The sequence below is a fragment of the Carcharhinus amblyrhynchos genome, chromosome 10, assembly GCF_965287045.1.
Source record: "Carcharhinus amblyrhynchos chromosome 10, sCarAmb.v2.hapA, whole genome shotgun sequence".
Taxonomy (NCBI): domain Eukaryota; kingdom Metazoa; phylum Chordata; class Chondrichthyes; order Carcharhiniformes; family Carcharhinidae; genus Carcharhinus; species Carcharhinus amblyrhynchos.
In genome coordinates this window covers 11,410,443-11,427,173 of record NC_137333.1, presented here as the reverse complement: position 1 = coordinate 11,427,173, position 16,731 = coordinate 11,410,443, and the positions used below count along the sequence as shown (strand labels likewise).

Genomic DNA, 16,731 nt, shown 5'->3' with positions numbered 1-16,731 from the left:
CATACGTTATACTGCGGACCAGCCAGTCCTAAGTGGAGGAAAAATTGGGTTTTCACCAAATACCCAAATCTGTGCCAATGCTGAGCCCTTACAAAGGAGCTTTGAATCAAATGTTAATCTGGTTTTTCCCTTCCCACTTCACAAGAACCCTGCTAGGAAGAAAATGGAGCCTATAACAAAGATCTGAAGTTACTATTGGCAAATTCCAGACCAGGGGCCTGCTTAATATCCAGCAGAAAATTAAAATTCTTTTCAATAAAACGCAACTCAAACTTCGGATAAAGTGTAGGAAATCAAAAGGAAAGATCAAAATGGGAATAGGAGATAAAATTTTTTTATATGAACCCCAGTAAAGGCTAGATAACAAGACAGAACAAAAAAACATTTTCCTTGGTATTTTTTATACTGTTATGAATTATTGACCTCGTCTGTTATGATTTATTGACCTTGTCAATATCTTTCCATTATCACTGTTTGCACATTATTTTGTCCTTTGTATTTAAAGCTTCTCAGTGACCTTCTATGTCTGTGCGTTTACTAATGAGGAATTTGTTTAGCATGTACACTTCTTTTTGTATGTATTGGTTCTTCCCCCATTTCTCACCAACCCCCACTTTAAAGTTTTCTCATTGTCATGAAGCAGGTTCTCTGAACCTAGTGGCAGTGACTTTACCCTTATCTAAGCCACAAAGCAAAAGAGACAAACTTCTGAAAGGTGTCCCCTGTTATTCTTTATCTGTGCTTAGTTATTGGTTAGGTAGTAATAAGGGTATAATCCACTCCTGGGCAGGTAAAATGAATAATTATCATTTTTCCTGATTTCTGTCTTTTGCTGATAAAGTGCCTTATTCCTGAATAACAGATAAGGTTGAGAAGTTTTAACTTTATCCAACCAAAAATAGACCTTTTGCGTATCTTAAAATCTCCAAAAACATGTTATTATAATGTTCATGTTTAGTGGAAGAGGTGGGGAGTTGCGGTTGAAGGGGCTGAATCCCTTTGTTCAATTGTTTCCTGAAAAAGTTGATTTGTGGCTTTGGATATGGTTCCATAAATACAAGGCAGTATTGCTCTAGTGCCCATCATTTGTAGCGCTTAACATGGATGAAATACTCTGGGAGGCCAGAGGTGTCACAGTGGCAGGAGGTGATCTGCCATTGGTCACTGGCGCGATAGTCTGGTCCTGTTACAGTTAGTGGGATTTCCCATTGAATCTCCATACCATTGGGAGCCCCACAGGGAGAGAAGGAGGGCTCTATCGGCAGGGCCAGAATATTGCACTGGCAGGAAGAACCAGAAAGTCATCCCCTATGTGTCAACAGGCTGTTTATCCATGGAAGCCTGAGATCCAAGCTCTACAATAGGAATTAGGAGAAGAATTACAAGGTAGCTAAAGACCTTGAAATTTTTTACAAGGTGGGTGAGATAGAGTAAGTGTGCTTTAGGTAGAGAGTTGCAGAGAATGTGAAGTTGAAGGTTCTTGGAATGGCACTGCCTGACGGTGTGCAGGAGGCAAGTTCAGTTGAATTATGCAAGGGAATTGGGCTGTTAACTGAAAAGGAGCAATATGCAGTGTTCTGGGGAGAAATTGGAATGGCAGTAAATTTGGAGAGCCGATGGTGACGCTGGTCTGAACGGCCTTCTTCTGCACCGTAACAGTTCTGTGATTAAATGGCGAAATAGAGGGAGGATGTAGGGATATGGTCCAAGTGCAGGTCAGTGGGACTAGGCAAAAAATTGTTCGGCACAGACAAGAAGGGCCAAAAGGGCCTGTTTCTGAGCTGTAATTTTCTATGGTTCTATGGAACGCAAAGCAGTTTGGAAAAGATGGGATGAAGAAAACCACAGAGAACGATGGGGTGAGACCATGTGTGACTACTTGGTGAGAATTTTTATTTTGATGCATTGGGTAAAACTGGGCAATGAAAAAACGGTGTACAGTTTAGGGTACAGATGGTAAAGCTCCAGACGAGTGGTATTTTTGTAAACTATTGCTAGGGAATTTGTTGTCAGGATGTTTAGATGACTAGAGCATTGAGATGGCAAAGGGGAGGTTGGGAGTTTCAGGAGTGACGGACTGAGGTTAGATGGAAGTGGGCAATATCTGAGGTGGAAATGGGCATTTTCTTTTATTAGAGTCCAGAACTTAGGTGAGGATTCACAAGACAGACTGCATGGTGGTTGAGTCTGAGAAAGCAGCTGGGGGAATAGAAGTCAGTGTTTGGAGTTTATGGTGAATTAGTCTTGCTGCTGGTTGGTGTAAGTTCTGGCTGGTTTTCATAAAGACAGAGGAATAGTACATAGTCATGGCATCTTCAGTTGATGTCCGTACGCATGCAGTTGGAGTGCCTAGTTAGCAATCTGGAGCAGGAACACAAATAGACTTTTCTTTCTAACCCAACAGCACCATTACAAATTTTAAGATATTGCCATAGGACTCAGATCAGCTTGCCCACTGGGGATAAAATCCATGACCGCCAAGCCTGGATTGATCTCTGGGCAAATTCATTTTGGAGCCCAAATATATTTCTGTGATTGATTAAAAGTATTTTTCCTGAAACTTTTAAGCCATTTGAACTATCGGTCCCATTTTGTCTCGGGGCATCTCTGGATTTAAATCAACTATGGTTATATGATACATTTTTAAATAAAACATGTCAGAATTTTCTTGGCTGTACTCAAATGTAAGTCTTTACTTTGGTGCGGTGATTGGTTGTCTTCTGGTTTTCTGTTAAAATAGATTAGGTAATAACAATGTACAGAGACATTGCCAGTAACGTGTCAATTTAATTTTTAGAAGTGAGTTTGATGGAGATCTACAATCACAGCTTCTTAGCAAAGCCAATGAGGAAGATAAAAATTGCAGCCGCGCTCTTTCTGTCGTTTCTGCAGTGGTTCGTGCCGCTAAGGATTTGTTGCATAGGGCCCTGGCAGTAGATGGTATGTATGCATTTTCTTAAATCAGTAATTTAAAATGTTTGTCATTGGTGTATGGATCTTATAAGGGGAAAATGGTTGACCTGAGCATGGTGGGAGGTGTTGGCAGTCTTGTTGACTTAATTTCATCAAACGCAATAGCAAAATGAATTTGAAGCCTTATACATTTTACCATTCCCTCATAAGATATTTCAGACAGTTACTTTACTGCTGTTGAGAATGCCAGCGTAGTTTGGGAAAAATCCAATGTTCTGCTCCTAAAATTGTTAGGACAGATTCAAAAGTGAGATATTGTAAATCCTGAGCTGAAAATAAACGCTCTGACTTTGACACCAGTGAACATGTACGTTCCAATAATTGTGTACTCAAACTGCACAATTGCTCTGGATATTTATCCACAGTGCTTTGGTAAAGAGATGAGCAAACCTCCCCTTTAATGGCAACGCTCTTGATTTAGCCATGGTCTAGTAGTAGAAATATTAACCAAAGTCATGCACTACCTGTCAGGAAACTGAACCAGGCTGCAAGGAAACAAGGAAGCTGCCAAGTTCACAAATACCTTTCTAAGCAATAACTTTTTTATGTAATACTATTTACTTGGTAAAATTTACAAACTGAATGGACAAAGTGATTTATTTTTTATTTAGCTGAGGATATTCCAGAACTACTCAGCTCTTCCAGTCTATTATCCATGCTGCTTCCACTTATTTTGGCTTACATTGCACCAGTGGCTGCTAATGTCCCAAAAGTAAGTAATTCTCTTTTCCAGCATAATCAACAATGATTTTATCATGTGCTTATTTTAGTACTCGGTTATCTGAGTTTTACAGCAGGTCTTTTTTTATCAAATAGGCTGCAGTTGAAGTTTTTGGTCTTGTACAAGAGCTTCTGCCTCCTGTCGCAACTTTAAACCAAAAATATGCTCCACCTGCCTTTAATCCTAATCAGTCCACAGACAGTGCAACAGGGAATCAGCCAGAACAAGGCCTTTCTGCTTGTACTACTTCTAGCCATTATGCTGTGGTGGAGAGTGACCATCCTTATAAACCAGCTGGCGTCAGCCAATTAAAGGTACCAATTAAAAATTTATTGTATTGCAGACGTGTGTTTTAAAACACAGTACAAACTAATCTTCTAAATAAAAACTTCTGTCCATTGTATCAGACCTTTTGAGCCCAAAGTGGCTTCAGGAGAAGCAGACTTATCAATATTGGTTAAACTTTGGTCCTTGTGTTGGCAGTCTCCCTTGCTAAACATCTGGTGAATGGAATTGAGAATTATAAGAACAAACCTAAATGAGTGATGTATTTTAGATGCTAAGAGTCTGTTTCCTTTGGCTGAAGAGCCTAAAATTAAGGAACGTAGGCTCAGGATAAGGGTTTGGGCCATTTAGAGTGGCAGTGAGTAATTTCTTCACTAACGGGCTTGGAATTCTGTACTCCAGAGCCCTCTGAATGTTCGAGTGTTAAGTATATTCAACACTGTGATTGATAGACCCTCAGGCACCATAGGAACCAGAAGATATGGGGATAACTGGAGAAGTGGAGTTATGGTAGAAGATCAGCCATGACTATATTTAATGTGGAACAAGCTTGAAAGGTCGTATCGCCTCCTGCTGCTCTGATTCCTCATTCTTCAGTGTCAAATGTAGTTCCTGACCTGATGAGGTTTTGGAAATGTAAAAATACAACTCAAAAGCTTAGTGTAGGATCTAAGGCTAAACCAGAAATTTTAATTAATTATGTCTAAGGATGGTAGAAAGAATATCTTTGTAGAATTTTGGTACAGATGCTCAAAGGTTGACTAGTGTGAAGAGCAGATTGGCTGGTATTTTATAAGAATAGGTTTGATGTGCTAAATATCCCTTTCTCATGCTTTGCAGTGTGACATTTTCTGCTGTCAACCAGTCTTCTGACCTAGGAAATTTGTACTGAATCGCAGCTATAATAAAAGGATAAAAATTGCTCAAATATATTTTCATTAAAATCATTATGCAGGTAGTCATCTATTCATTTGGATTAGACTAAAACTCAGACCCTAAGATCCTTCAAATAGCTACTGTTTGAAAGATCAAAATAATAGTGCTTGTTTCTTACCTAGGTAACTTTTCCAGATTGTGTCAGGTGGATGACTATAGAGTTTGACCCATTGTGTGGTACTGCACAACCAGAGGATGTGCTCCGTTTGCTGATTCCGAATAAAACTTTTCAAAGTTCTGGATTTGGGCCTAAAAGTACAAGCCATGATAGTCTTAATTCATGGATAGAATTGAAAAAGTTTTCTGGTTCTACTGGATGGCCAACTACAGTCCTTGTTTTACCAGGTATGGGGGGAGAGTTCTCTCTTTTTTAAGAGATACATGCTATGTTTCATGTTTGTATGGACACTGCTGTAGTCTTTAAACTTCAAAGGGATGATTAATAAAGTTTTCACGGCAAGTAGCAAGAAAAAATGTTGTTGGGTGAATCGCTGTCTTGATACGCAGAGCCTCGGGCCTCCTCGTTGAAAGGAAAATAATATGCAGATCAATTCAGCTGCAACGTGATTGGTTCTGTAAGCCCAATACTACAAGTAAAGGCTATATTTCTGACTTTGGCTGGTCTGAAATGTTGGGTGGGATTTTATGGCCCCCATGCAACAGCTTGTCTCTTGGCAGAAAGTGGCCCACCATTGGCTGGCAGTGGGGATCTTCTAGTCCTGCCCTCTCGGTGAGATTTCAATCCACCTCCCACTGCCAGGAAACCTATGACAGTGGAGCCAGAAGATCCTGTTTGTGTGAACAGCTGAAAAATCTCACCCATTATTGAATAATGCTTGACTGACATCTCTGGCCATCAATAGAAACCTTAATTCAAAAGTCCACATTCAAGCTGAAGTAGTTCTTGAAAGCTTTATTGTCTGACATCTTTGGACGTTGAATATCTCCTGTCAAGTCCTTGCCTCCACTTGGTGTACTATGCTCTGATAAAGAGTGCGACACTTGAGTCACAGCAGACATGGGTGGAGTGAAGGGAAAATCACACATTTAAAAAAGATTAGGAAGAAAATTGAGTTGGGAGCACAAAGCAATATTTTGTAAAACGAAAACACTGGAATGGGGAACTTTTTAAGAAAATGAACAAAACAAATGTTTTGTGTGTAGGATTTTATTACCCACCCTTTATATGTTCCCAAATTCCTGTGCTGTCAAATATTAGAATTCAGTGCATCTTTTTATTTGGTGTATCAGATTGTTTTATGACTATAATATGGTCATGATTACTTTACACTCCTTTTATTGCCTTCATTGATCACAGTAGTTGAAGTGAAACATCTTTGAAGAACTGAGTACGACTGTAATATTTTAATATTTGCCTTAGTTAAGAGTTTTGAAATAGCATTCCCTGCATTACAAACATGAAAATATTGAAAAGCCTTCTACATCAAAACCAAATGTTTTCTTCAGTGGAACTGTGCCCTAAAAATATAATTAAGGTGGGGAGGGTATGTGGGAAAGAGAAGAGGATTACTGTTTTGTTGAAAATGTGCTGTTTAATTGAATTTTGATCCATGCAAGTAGTGTTGGAATTGGAGCCTGTTACTTTGCAAAATTATGTTTTGAGATTTAAATGTGATTTTTTTTTTCTAGGAAATGATGTTATTTTCTCTTTGGAGACTGCATCAGACTATGTGAAAGATGAGAAGGCTTGTTTTTACGGCTTCAAGTGTGTTGCTGTTGGTTACGAATTCAGTCCTGGACCTGATGAGGTAATGTTTTGCAGTGTATTTGATGGGAGTATTGCACAACAAAATCTATTCTGTAATAGAGCTGACCAAACCCTAACAATTTTGCTTTATAGAAATTAAAGCTTTATCAGTAAATGCTGCATTGAAATTAATTTGAGAATGCTGACCAAAGTGGAAATTTATTAAAAATACAAATCAGAATTTATTTGCTTAAGTTGCAAAATGTACATTTTACTGAGTATTCCTCCATGTCCAACGGCTGGGCGACACGGTGGACATAGAGGAGTACTCAGTGGTTAGCACTGCTGCCTCACAGCACCAGGAACCTGGATTCAATTCCTGGCTTGGAACACTGTTCAAAGTCTGCACGTTCTTTCTGCATGGTGTCTGGAGCGATCAGGGTGGGTACCTCAATTTGGCAGTTATGGGACATTTGTGATGGGGAGTCAACGCAATAGAAACTTGGATGGGTGTTTGGGAGCCTGGGAAATGGAGAGATGAGAATGGGACTCGGTGAAGTGAGTCCTAGACTAGAATGTGGGTTGGGGATCAGATAGCCATGGTCAGATCCCACCTGGCTAAACCCACAGGATTATCTTCCAATAATATTGCTAACTATTCACCAGATTCCCGAATCAGGAAGGACACATGCATGTTCCTTCCTGCCCCTGCACTGTGTCCATTCATGCAAAATAAAATACTTCTGTCGCAATTGTGGCTATCCAGAATTCCCAAGATCAAATCAAATACAGCATAAAGCTCCTTCAATAGTTAAAATCAGTGATTTTGAAGTAAAGTTCCATGTCATAATTTATCTTCTAAACCTTCTGACGGGAAGAAAAATGCCAATTGTTCTAATCTTTATAACTCCCATTAGTATTACTCCCATGATAATACTTTCTAAAAGGTAGATATTTGCTGAAACCAAAATAACTGCCAAAAAATGTCTGTTTTGCAGGGAATCCTACAATTGGAAAAGGAATTGGCATACCTTGGAAGTATGTGTGCAGCATCACTAATGAAAAAAGACCTTGCACTTCCTGTTGGTATGGATGCTTGCTTTGTCAGTCAGAAATATGCGTTTTGCTTGTCCTTATTGTTTTTCTGGATCTATTATAGATTATTGCTGAATAATGGATCTTCGTAGTATATTGATTTTTTTTTAATATCTTTCAGCTGAGCCAAGAGCAATAGTGAAAGCTAATTACGTAAAAGCAAACTTGTATTACTGTTCTATTAAATCATCTTTGTTTGGGCAGGCAATGAACTAGAGGAGGACCTTGAAATTCTTGAAGAATCAGCTCTGCAGGTGAGCTCTCAGTTGCTACATTTAAATTACTGATCTTTTTTCTTAACCTTGCTCACGTGCATCTTCCATTCCAGGTTTGTAAAAACCATGCTGGTTTATTGGGAAAGGGCCTTGCTTTGTCTCATTCACCGACTATCTTGGAGGCACTAGAAGGTAATCTGCCCCTCCAACTGCAGAGCAACGAGCATTCTTTTTTAGAAGATTTCATTGCCTGTTTACCCGGATCTAGTGGTGGAAGGCTTGCAAGGTAATACATAGATTTAATACATAAAATATTATGATCTTAATTATGGTGCCTTTGTTAAAGTTTATTTGTAATTTCTGTTACCACTTCCTTCATAATGTTAGGTGGCTACAACCAGATTCTTACGCAGATCCTCAGAAAACTTCCTTGATACTGAATAAGGACTATATCAGGTGTGGCTGGCCTGCTACCATCACTGTTCAGACTAAGGACCAATATGGAGATGTAGTTCATGTTCCGAACCTGAAGGTATAAAGTAACCTGGAAACTGGTGATCAAAGTATGAACATAATTTAATAATATTTTGTGTACACAAAGTTACATATGATTTAAAAATCCATATGTACTGAAAAGAATTGGGAAATTGTCACCTAGATGGTACAAGTGAATGGGAAACACTACGGTACTGAATATAAATTCCTAATTTCAATGGTGAGAATTTTCTGCATGTCCTGTGAGCCAGTGATGCTTGAAAATTTGCAAATAGTGCTTTTCTTTAAGTACTTGGATTTTTTTCTGTCCATTTAATAAGTATTTTAAAGCTGATAATGTCTGGCTTCTGCACTACTGTTATATTATAGATGTAATTAGTCTTTCCTAAAACTTCTTTAATATCAAAGATGTCAGGTTCCTACATCTGTGTAACCATAAATATGGATGGCCTGTGTTTGACCAAATATAAATGCAGCCAAAGTTTGTTCAAATATAGTTTCCCTATCTGTATTTTTAAATTGACATTTACAATGGAAGATAACAATGTAATTATGGTTATTGGTGTATGTGCAACACACACATCAGATCACAAGTATTTATTTATCCAGGACAACAGTCTTAATAAACCTGTGTGAAGTCCCATTCAAAGAAGTAATTGCTCAAAACCGCTAATTTTTAAATAGTGTAGGATTTGCAAATATCCTACTTTGAGAAATACTTGCATTTGTATTCAATTTGCTGATTTATTATCAGTCCTTTTGTTTTTCTTTTCACACTTTAAAAATTTGATCAGCTTTAAGTGAAGATATCCCTTATAACCAGGATTGAAACTGAAGAGAGCCTGGGAATTGTGAATTTGTTTTGGAAAGCCTGGTTTCTCTCTGATTTACGACTCAGATTTTTTGGGTTCACTGATCATACGGAGTTGAATTAAAAACTTATTAGTCCAATAATTGGATATATTCTTAGAGCTTTTTAGAGCATTTAGGCGGCCTGATTGTTTAGAAAAGGAATTGTCTTTTCTTTGGGTGGGAGGGTGATTTGTGCTTTGAAACCGAGAAACTTATTAGGACTCTAAACTTGGCTGAAACAATTAGCATAAATTTTTCTTGTATGTGAGCTTCCAGCTAAAAGCTGCAAAAGCTCTTGTTTTTAACCTGAATACAGCCACTTGGCACTGTGCACTACTGGAGAAAAACTAACGGCCGTTCACACCTCACTGCCACTGCCAGCAAGGACAGAGAATATGGCATTTGGTCAAATCTCCATTCACTGCAGCAGGACCATGGAATCCCGCTGGCATGAATGGCTGGAGAATCCTATCCAGGTTTAAAGATGGTGCCAAGTTTTATTTCCCGATTTCTCTTTTTCGTCCTGAGTGTTTAATTCTCTGTCAGTATGAGAACATTGTATATAAACTGCAATGTAGTCACCTCTGGTGGAATTCATGATGCAAAATGAAGGGCCCCCTTATAAAAACTGTGCCAAGTCTGATGAAGTCTCAGGCATTGTCATGTAATTTCTTTGAGCCAGTAATTGAAATTTGTCATTTTCTTAGATGGCTGTTTTTACAGTTGAAATGCTACTTATATGTGTACCCATCAAACAAAAAGAAAAACGGTCTGTGTAAATCTAGGTAATTTCTGTCTTTACAGGTTGAGGTGAAAGCTGTTCCTCTTTCTCAAAAGAAGTCTGTGCAACAGGAGAACACTAAAAAACTGCATCGTATCCCTGGCAGTCCACCAGTTGCTGTTTCAAGTACTGATCTGACATTTGGTGGATTGCCATTTCCCAAACTGGAAGCATCTTACGAACCAATGATAGTGAAAGAAGCTCGATATACTGCAATCACTATGATGAAGGTAGTTACGTACTTTCTCAATATTTTGATTTCACCGCAAACCATTAATAAGTATCCTAAACAGCTCTGTGCCCACATAACTGACTCCAGTGAGATAGAGTAATTATCCCTTCAGGTTTGGTTTTCTGGCCTGGTTTAAATTGGAAAGTTAGTGTTTAGGGAGTTGGTGTAAACATGTTTTTGCCTTCATGTTGGCCTGACTTAGTAGATCTTACTACATACTTGCTTTGTAGCTATAATGTTACATTCCTCTTCACACAGGCATATGAGAACTATTCTTTTGAAGAGCTTCGATTTGCATCTCCCACCCCTAAAAGGTAAAATGAAAGCAGCAAACATGAACTTAAAAATATTGGTCTGAAGTATCACCGGAGGTATTGGCTTTATTGATTTTACTGATTAATTTTTTCAGGCCAAGTGAAAATATGTTAATTCGGGCTAATAATGATGGAACCTACAGTGCAAACTGGACTCCTGGAGCTGTAGGCCTTTACAGTATCCATGTCACTATAGATGGGATCGAAACAGGTAAATTTAATGTATTACATGTTACATTAATAGCTACAAGCAAATGACATTCTAGGAATACAGTTCAGGAATTAAGATAGTTTCTGTAATGGTCTTTAAATAAACTTGAAGCTCTTCTCAGCTTGCTTTTTACTTCTCTTTATGCATCTTCCTGATCGTTGCATTACTTTTCGCACCTAGGAACTTTGCAGGTTTGATGCGCAGTGTGGTCTAGTAAAACATAGCATTCATCTGAAGCAGATTTTTGGTTTTGCAATTTTGGATCCATTTCTGTATCAGCAGTAATTAATTAATTTGCAGTGTGTTGTACAGCATGAAAACCTGATTCTTCATTGAAGATACTGCTTCCAGTTTAAGGCATTTGTATTGATTATCTGCTGATTCTATGGTAATAGAATAGAAGCCCTATATGCAGAAGGAGGCCATTTAGGCCATCGAGTCTGCACTGACCACAATCCCACCCAGGATCTATTCCTGTAATCCCTTATATTTACCCTAGTAATCTCCCTGACCCTTAGTTTAGTGTGGCCATTCAACCTAACCCACACATCTTTGGATTGTGGGAGGAAACTGGAGCACCCGGAGGAAACCCATGCAGACACAAGGAGAATGCAAACTCCACACAGTGACCAGAGGCTGGAATTGACATTGTGAGGCAGCAGTGCCAACCACTGTGCCACCGTGCTGCCCCAATTGTGTTGTCTTTCGTTATATTAAATCACTTATTTTTCTAAATTATTTTAAAATCCTTAATTCCAAATTCCACGTCCTCTTTCCAGAAAGTAATACCTAAGATTTTTAAAAGAATGACTTGTAGTTTTATTATTCTTCTTGATGCATGGTATTGCTGTTAGCTTGAAGTTTGATGTTTGCTCTCATTTGAAAGATGCTGGCCTAGAAGTGGAAGTGAAAGATCCACCAAAAGGGATGATACCACCAGGATCTCAAATGGTCAAACCAAAGGCCGAGCCACAACCAAGCAAGGTATGGTGTCTTGTGTGAATTAGCAAACAAAATAACACAACATAACTGAGTTTTGTTACAGAAAGATTAAAGGCAATGTTTTCATATTGTAAAGGTGTTGTAAACAGAATATGACTTTTAGGTGTTCGCACTATATTCAGGTGTTTGCAATAATAAAGGCTGTCAAATCATAACTTGTGCTTTGGAATTGTATGCATACGTTCTCATTAAAAACTGTGCTATCTTTGCAAACTTTGATAATTTGCGATGCTTGTATATTGTTTGGTTCCTGCTTATGTGAAATTTACAAATTTTGAAGATGACTCCTACATGAAACTTAAAGCAGTTATTGCTTTTGTCTGCAAGGGTTTTGGTTTGCCTTGCTAGATCTTGACTATAAAAGAAAATTACGTCCCTAGAGCAAACTTTTTTTTTATAGAATCAGAAAATTAGCCAATGCCCTTGTAACTCCTCCTTGAAGCAAATAAATCTCTCTCTGTCAGTGTCAGCTTTTTAATTCTCAACTGTTTTGCCTGTTTAATCTATTGCTTTTAATCTGAACAACTTTTTTTCTTATATCTTTGTCTTGCTGTTTCATTACTTCTCTCAGGTCCGCAAATTTGTGACAAAGGACAGTGCAGGGCTTCGTATACGTAGCCATCCCTCTCTTCAGAGTGAGCAGATAGGCATAGTGAAGGTCAATGGAACCATCACTTTCAATGATGAGGTAAAAAAACCATTACTTAAGAGGAGGTTTTGTAGATGAGGAATAAAAAAACTGTGTAAATGTGGTGGAAGTATTTTTAAAGAGTTAACATTCATCAGCAATAGTATAATAAAGTGAGCAGCCTATACATCACAAGCTTCAGTAATTTTTGCAGCAACAGTTAGATTGATTATGCAGTTTCATTTTTGATTTGCTTTGACACACATGCAACTTTGAGGCTGCAGTCTGGAAATGCTGTAAGTGGGCATCTTTAGGAATTTGTTGCTATATAGACCTTACAATATATCACTTCACACATGATTATTCTGGTATATATTTAAAATGTTCTCATTTTTTTAAAATTCTGGAACATCTCTTGAGAATATTATCACCATTTCTGTCCATCTATACAGTCGCTAAAAAAAAAACAGGTGTTATTTTTGAGTTTGGATAAATTGGTAGAGTTATGAGTGGAAGTGCTTATCACTTGGATTCGAGATTCTGTTTTGCCTGCAGGCGAGGTCTGCACTAAAAATAGTATGTTCGTGCAGAATAGGGATGATTACTTGGTTTTATAGGACTTCATGTGTTGTAAGTATGTATTGTCACCATTGGGTAATCCGCTTATGGTGTTGTCCAGAAGAATTCTTTCACTTGAAAGATTTCAAACTTGTCGCATTCATATGTATAGAAATTAAGTCCAAGTACAAATGGATGATCTGCAATGATATGCACAGGTGAAAAATAGAATGGTATAACGCGATTGGATTCTTCATTAAAATGGAGCGTCCATACATTTATCTTAATTGCCACTGCAATGGAAAACTTCCTTTTCACATTTTGGATTGGGCAGCAATGAGAATTGAAAAATTACTGATTTATTTAGCCTGGAGGAAGATGGAAAGAAAAATTATTTTATTCAGATGAGATTAAAATTGTAAGGCCAATGAAAGCAAGTACACATGGGGTGTTGGAAGTTTGTTAAATGTATTTAGCAAGAAGGTGAATTGTGCTTTGATTTAAACATATTAAAACTGAATAAATGCATTAATCTTAGGTTAGCAGTGAGGACAATTTACAAAAGTCACGAGTACATAGTGTGACAAATGTGTGTTGTAATGTATTTCCTTGAGTTTTCTTCATTCTGTCATTACTGGTTTCCACATATCATGTTGCAGTTCTTGTGGTTTTCTTTCCTCACATCTATTCAGGGCAGTTTAAGCAGAAATGAGATTAGCATTTATTGGTATTTGTAGCGTGAAAGATTATGCCCCTGCTTTGGTTTGCTGATCAGTCTGCCATTTATGTAAAGAAGGTTGCTCTCTTCAAGTCACTTAAAGCTAAAATACTACCCTCTGATGCCCACCTTCTCTCTAGTCTGGAGCCTCATAGTCCTTTTTAGCTCTGGGGCAGTTACAGGAGGGCATGGCTCGTTTTTGTTGCTTGTTTCCCATAGATCCACAATGATGATGGTGTATGGCTGAGACTGAATGATGAGACTGTAAAGAAGTATGTTCCCAACATGAATGGTTACACTGAAGCCTGGTGCCTCTCTTTTAACCAACACCTGGGCAAGAGCCTTCTGGTCCCTGTTGATGTAAGTAAAGGTGCCAATGATGAAATGCCTGTTACGGCAATTTAACCCCTTTGCTGTCTGTGAGCACTGTTTCGCACTATTTACTAAAATCTGCATTAATTAAAATTTATTTGCTTGTATCTTTTAGCCTTAACTTTAAACTGTTACAATTTGGATGATATTGTAATTTCTTTATTTCTGAGGAAGAGAGAGCACTCATATGGGAGGCTGTGCTTCAATAAGACATAAAGTTCATTGATGGGAAGGGCAGAATTTTCTCTCCATCAAGGGACTTTTTCATTTAAAACGCAGGAGAAATAATGCTGCACAAAACTAATGCAATACTTAACCAGTTAATGCTTAGCACAAATTCTGACATTGCTTAGTTAGAGAAGGAAGATGATTCCTTGGTTCACTAATAAAAACTGCTTCCTCAAGTTCTAACGTTTAGCAGTGATTAAGAGACATGACGTGTTGAATACATTTCTGCACACTTGATGCCCTGACTTCTTTACCAGTGGCTACATTGGGGCTGAATGTTTTAAAAGAAATATTTGATCAATGAGCCAGCCAAATCACTGCTTAATTGCGTAAAAAGGTACTGTACAATGAGTCATCTGATACTACTTCAGTGCAGCATTCTCATTTTAACAGTTGTGCAAGATATTGTTAAAATAGTCAGAAAATTTAGTGTTTAAGATAACGTTGACCACAAAAGGAGTTGTGCAGGGAGAGTAAGGTTTATCCTTAATAATCTAATGGATAAAACGGACTTGTAAGGCTCAAGTAAAAATCTTAATTTGCCATGCACATTCTTAACACTCTTAACTGGTTTGTTCCCAGAATTGTAGTGTAAATGCATTGCTATTTGATTGGGAAATCACCCTTTAGCTATATGAATGATAACCAAAACATGGGATTGTAAATGGATTTGGACTGTATCTAAAATGATTAAAAAAGACAGTGCATCTTCTCTTTCCCTCTTATTCCCTTAGCCCTCTTGCTTCTCAAGACTAGTATTATGTCACCTTATACTGTGGCTATTATACTAACTATGCCACATCTTTCCTGATGTAGTAGAACAGGAAAAATCATGCAGAAATACAATATTAAAGCACAAGCACTCTCTCTTCACCTCTTCCCCAGCCCCACTTCCCCCAACCAGTAGTAAGTGATTCTACAGCAGACTCTTATTTGCAGAATGGCAGTCTATATATCCCATGCTCTGCAAAATTAAAAATGAAGAAAATATACAATCCAGAAATTAAAGTAGAAGTAATAAAGATCAGCGCAGTATATTTGCTTGTGTTACGAGCAGCTTTGTGGTTAATGCTGCTAAGAACGTTTAGTGATTTGCAGCCTGGGCTATTAACCTGTGCCAGTAGTCAAGGTAGGAGTGCAAATGTTTGCTAAAAGGAATGGAATCAAGTATTTTTAACTGGTTAAATTCTCTTGTGAAGTAAAACTACTTGTAATGCATTTTGATAATTTTTGGCAATATCACACTGTAATATAAACTGAATTATTTACAGAAGAAAATTTAAATTTTATCCATATTCTGCTTCAAATTGACCACAAGCAAAATTAATATAGTTAATCTTGCATTTTAATAATTTTTATGCTGTGTTTGCATGTAGTGTATTTTTGCAACTAATTTTTGTTCGCACATCAAGTGAATTAATTTACCCTAACACCCAATAAATTAAACTGTGCTTGCATGCAGTAAAGCAATCTTCAGTAAAACACACTTGGTAGTGAGAATATCTGAACTCACAAATTGTTCACAAATGGCAGCATACGGGTTAATGGAATTGAGCAACACAGGGGTGTTTTGAAGTGAAAGTTAAATAGGCGTACTGTTGATTGTGATGTTCTCAAACAAACCAGATTTATTCTGGTTTGTTACCAGCAGTCAAATTGCAGGTACCTAGTGTGCATGTCATACCACTTTCTTTGTTAATATTGGCACTTCTGTGTTGCAAGATTAGAAGTGGATTATGTTGCGTACACTGCAAAAATTGCAGATTGAGGTATACACTGCATTTGAGTTTTTTTGTCAAGTAAAAGTCAAAAGAGAGGTACTAGTTTAGTACATTCAGTGTTGTGCAATCAGATTGTGCTTTGTTCATTTTGTAAGCAAGAATTCCTTTAAATTTCAACAATTTGTTTCAAACAATTATACGCATTACTGACAAGTTTTTTTCCCTGTATTGTTTACTTTGTGCAAATTGCTTTCACATTTTGCTTTCATCCATAAAGACATTCAAGTAGAAGTTTTTTTATGAGGGCATTGATTTTGTCTTGAATTCTCCAGTATAGCATAACTTTTCTGGAAGAGGACCAGTGAAATACCAGCCATTTTTATATTTGCATTGTAAAGAAAAATGTTTAATTTGTGTTTTCAGATATGTGTTTTTTTAAAATTCCTGGATTTGTGGCATAATTTGTGTACGTCATGCACCAAGTGTGACTGTTGTATTAAAGGCCATTTGGGGGTGGTCACACCCCAAATTCATATTTAAATTTGACTGTATTGAATCTCTTGCCGTTTTCTCTCCTTGCATTCTCTGGTTTGTTTGAGGTACTTCCTGAAGAAGTGATATTGCTGTGCTGAAATAAGTGGACTGAAAAGTACTTGATTTGTTTTTGCCAAATAATTGTATTCGTT

The 16,731-nt window shown here is 37.6% G+C and overlaps 1 protein-coding gene across 11 annotated transcripts in view; it reads left to right on the top strand.

Moving 5' to 3' along the window:
- Positions 1-16,731, top strand: part of mycbp2 (MYC binding protein 2) — a 175,416-nt gene that overhangs the window by 94,315 nt on the left and 64,370 nt on the right. For 9 of the 11 annotated variants that reach the window (XM_080198119.1, XM_080198120.1, XM_080198125.1 and 6 more), the window contains 15 exons: positions 2,798-2,940; positions 3,585-3,685; positions 3,790-4,008; positions 5,038-5,260; positions 6,566-6,684; positions 7,622-7,709; positions 7,923-7,972; positions 8,047-8,219; positions 8,321-8,465; positions 10,085-10,291; positions 10,552-10,607; positions 10,703-10,818; positions 11,705-11,802; positions 12,392-12,508; positions 13,944-14,084. In XM_080198119.1, the coding sequence (XP_080054245.1) occupies positions 2,798-2,940; positions 3,585-3,685; positions 3,790-4,008; positions 5,038-5,260; positions 6,566-6,684; positions 7,622-7,709; positions 7,923-7,972; positions 8,047-8,219; positions 8,321-8,465; positions 10,085-10,291; positions 10,552-10,607; positions 10,703-10,818; positions 11,705-11,802; positions 12,392-12,508; positions 13,944-14,084 (1,996 nt within the window). The remainder of the gene's footprint in view (positions 1-2,797; positions 2,941-3,584; positions 3,686-3,789; positions 4,009-5,037; positions 5,261-6,565; positions 6,685-7,621; positions 7,710-7,922; positions 7,973-8,046; positions 8,220-8,320; positions 8,466-10,084; positions 10,292-10,551; positions 10,608-10,702; positions 10,819-11,704; positions 11,803-12,391; positions 12,509-13,943; positions 14,085-16,731) is intronic. The other 2 variants (XM_080198126.1, XM_080198128.1) reach the window with 2 other exon arrangements.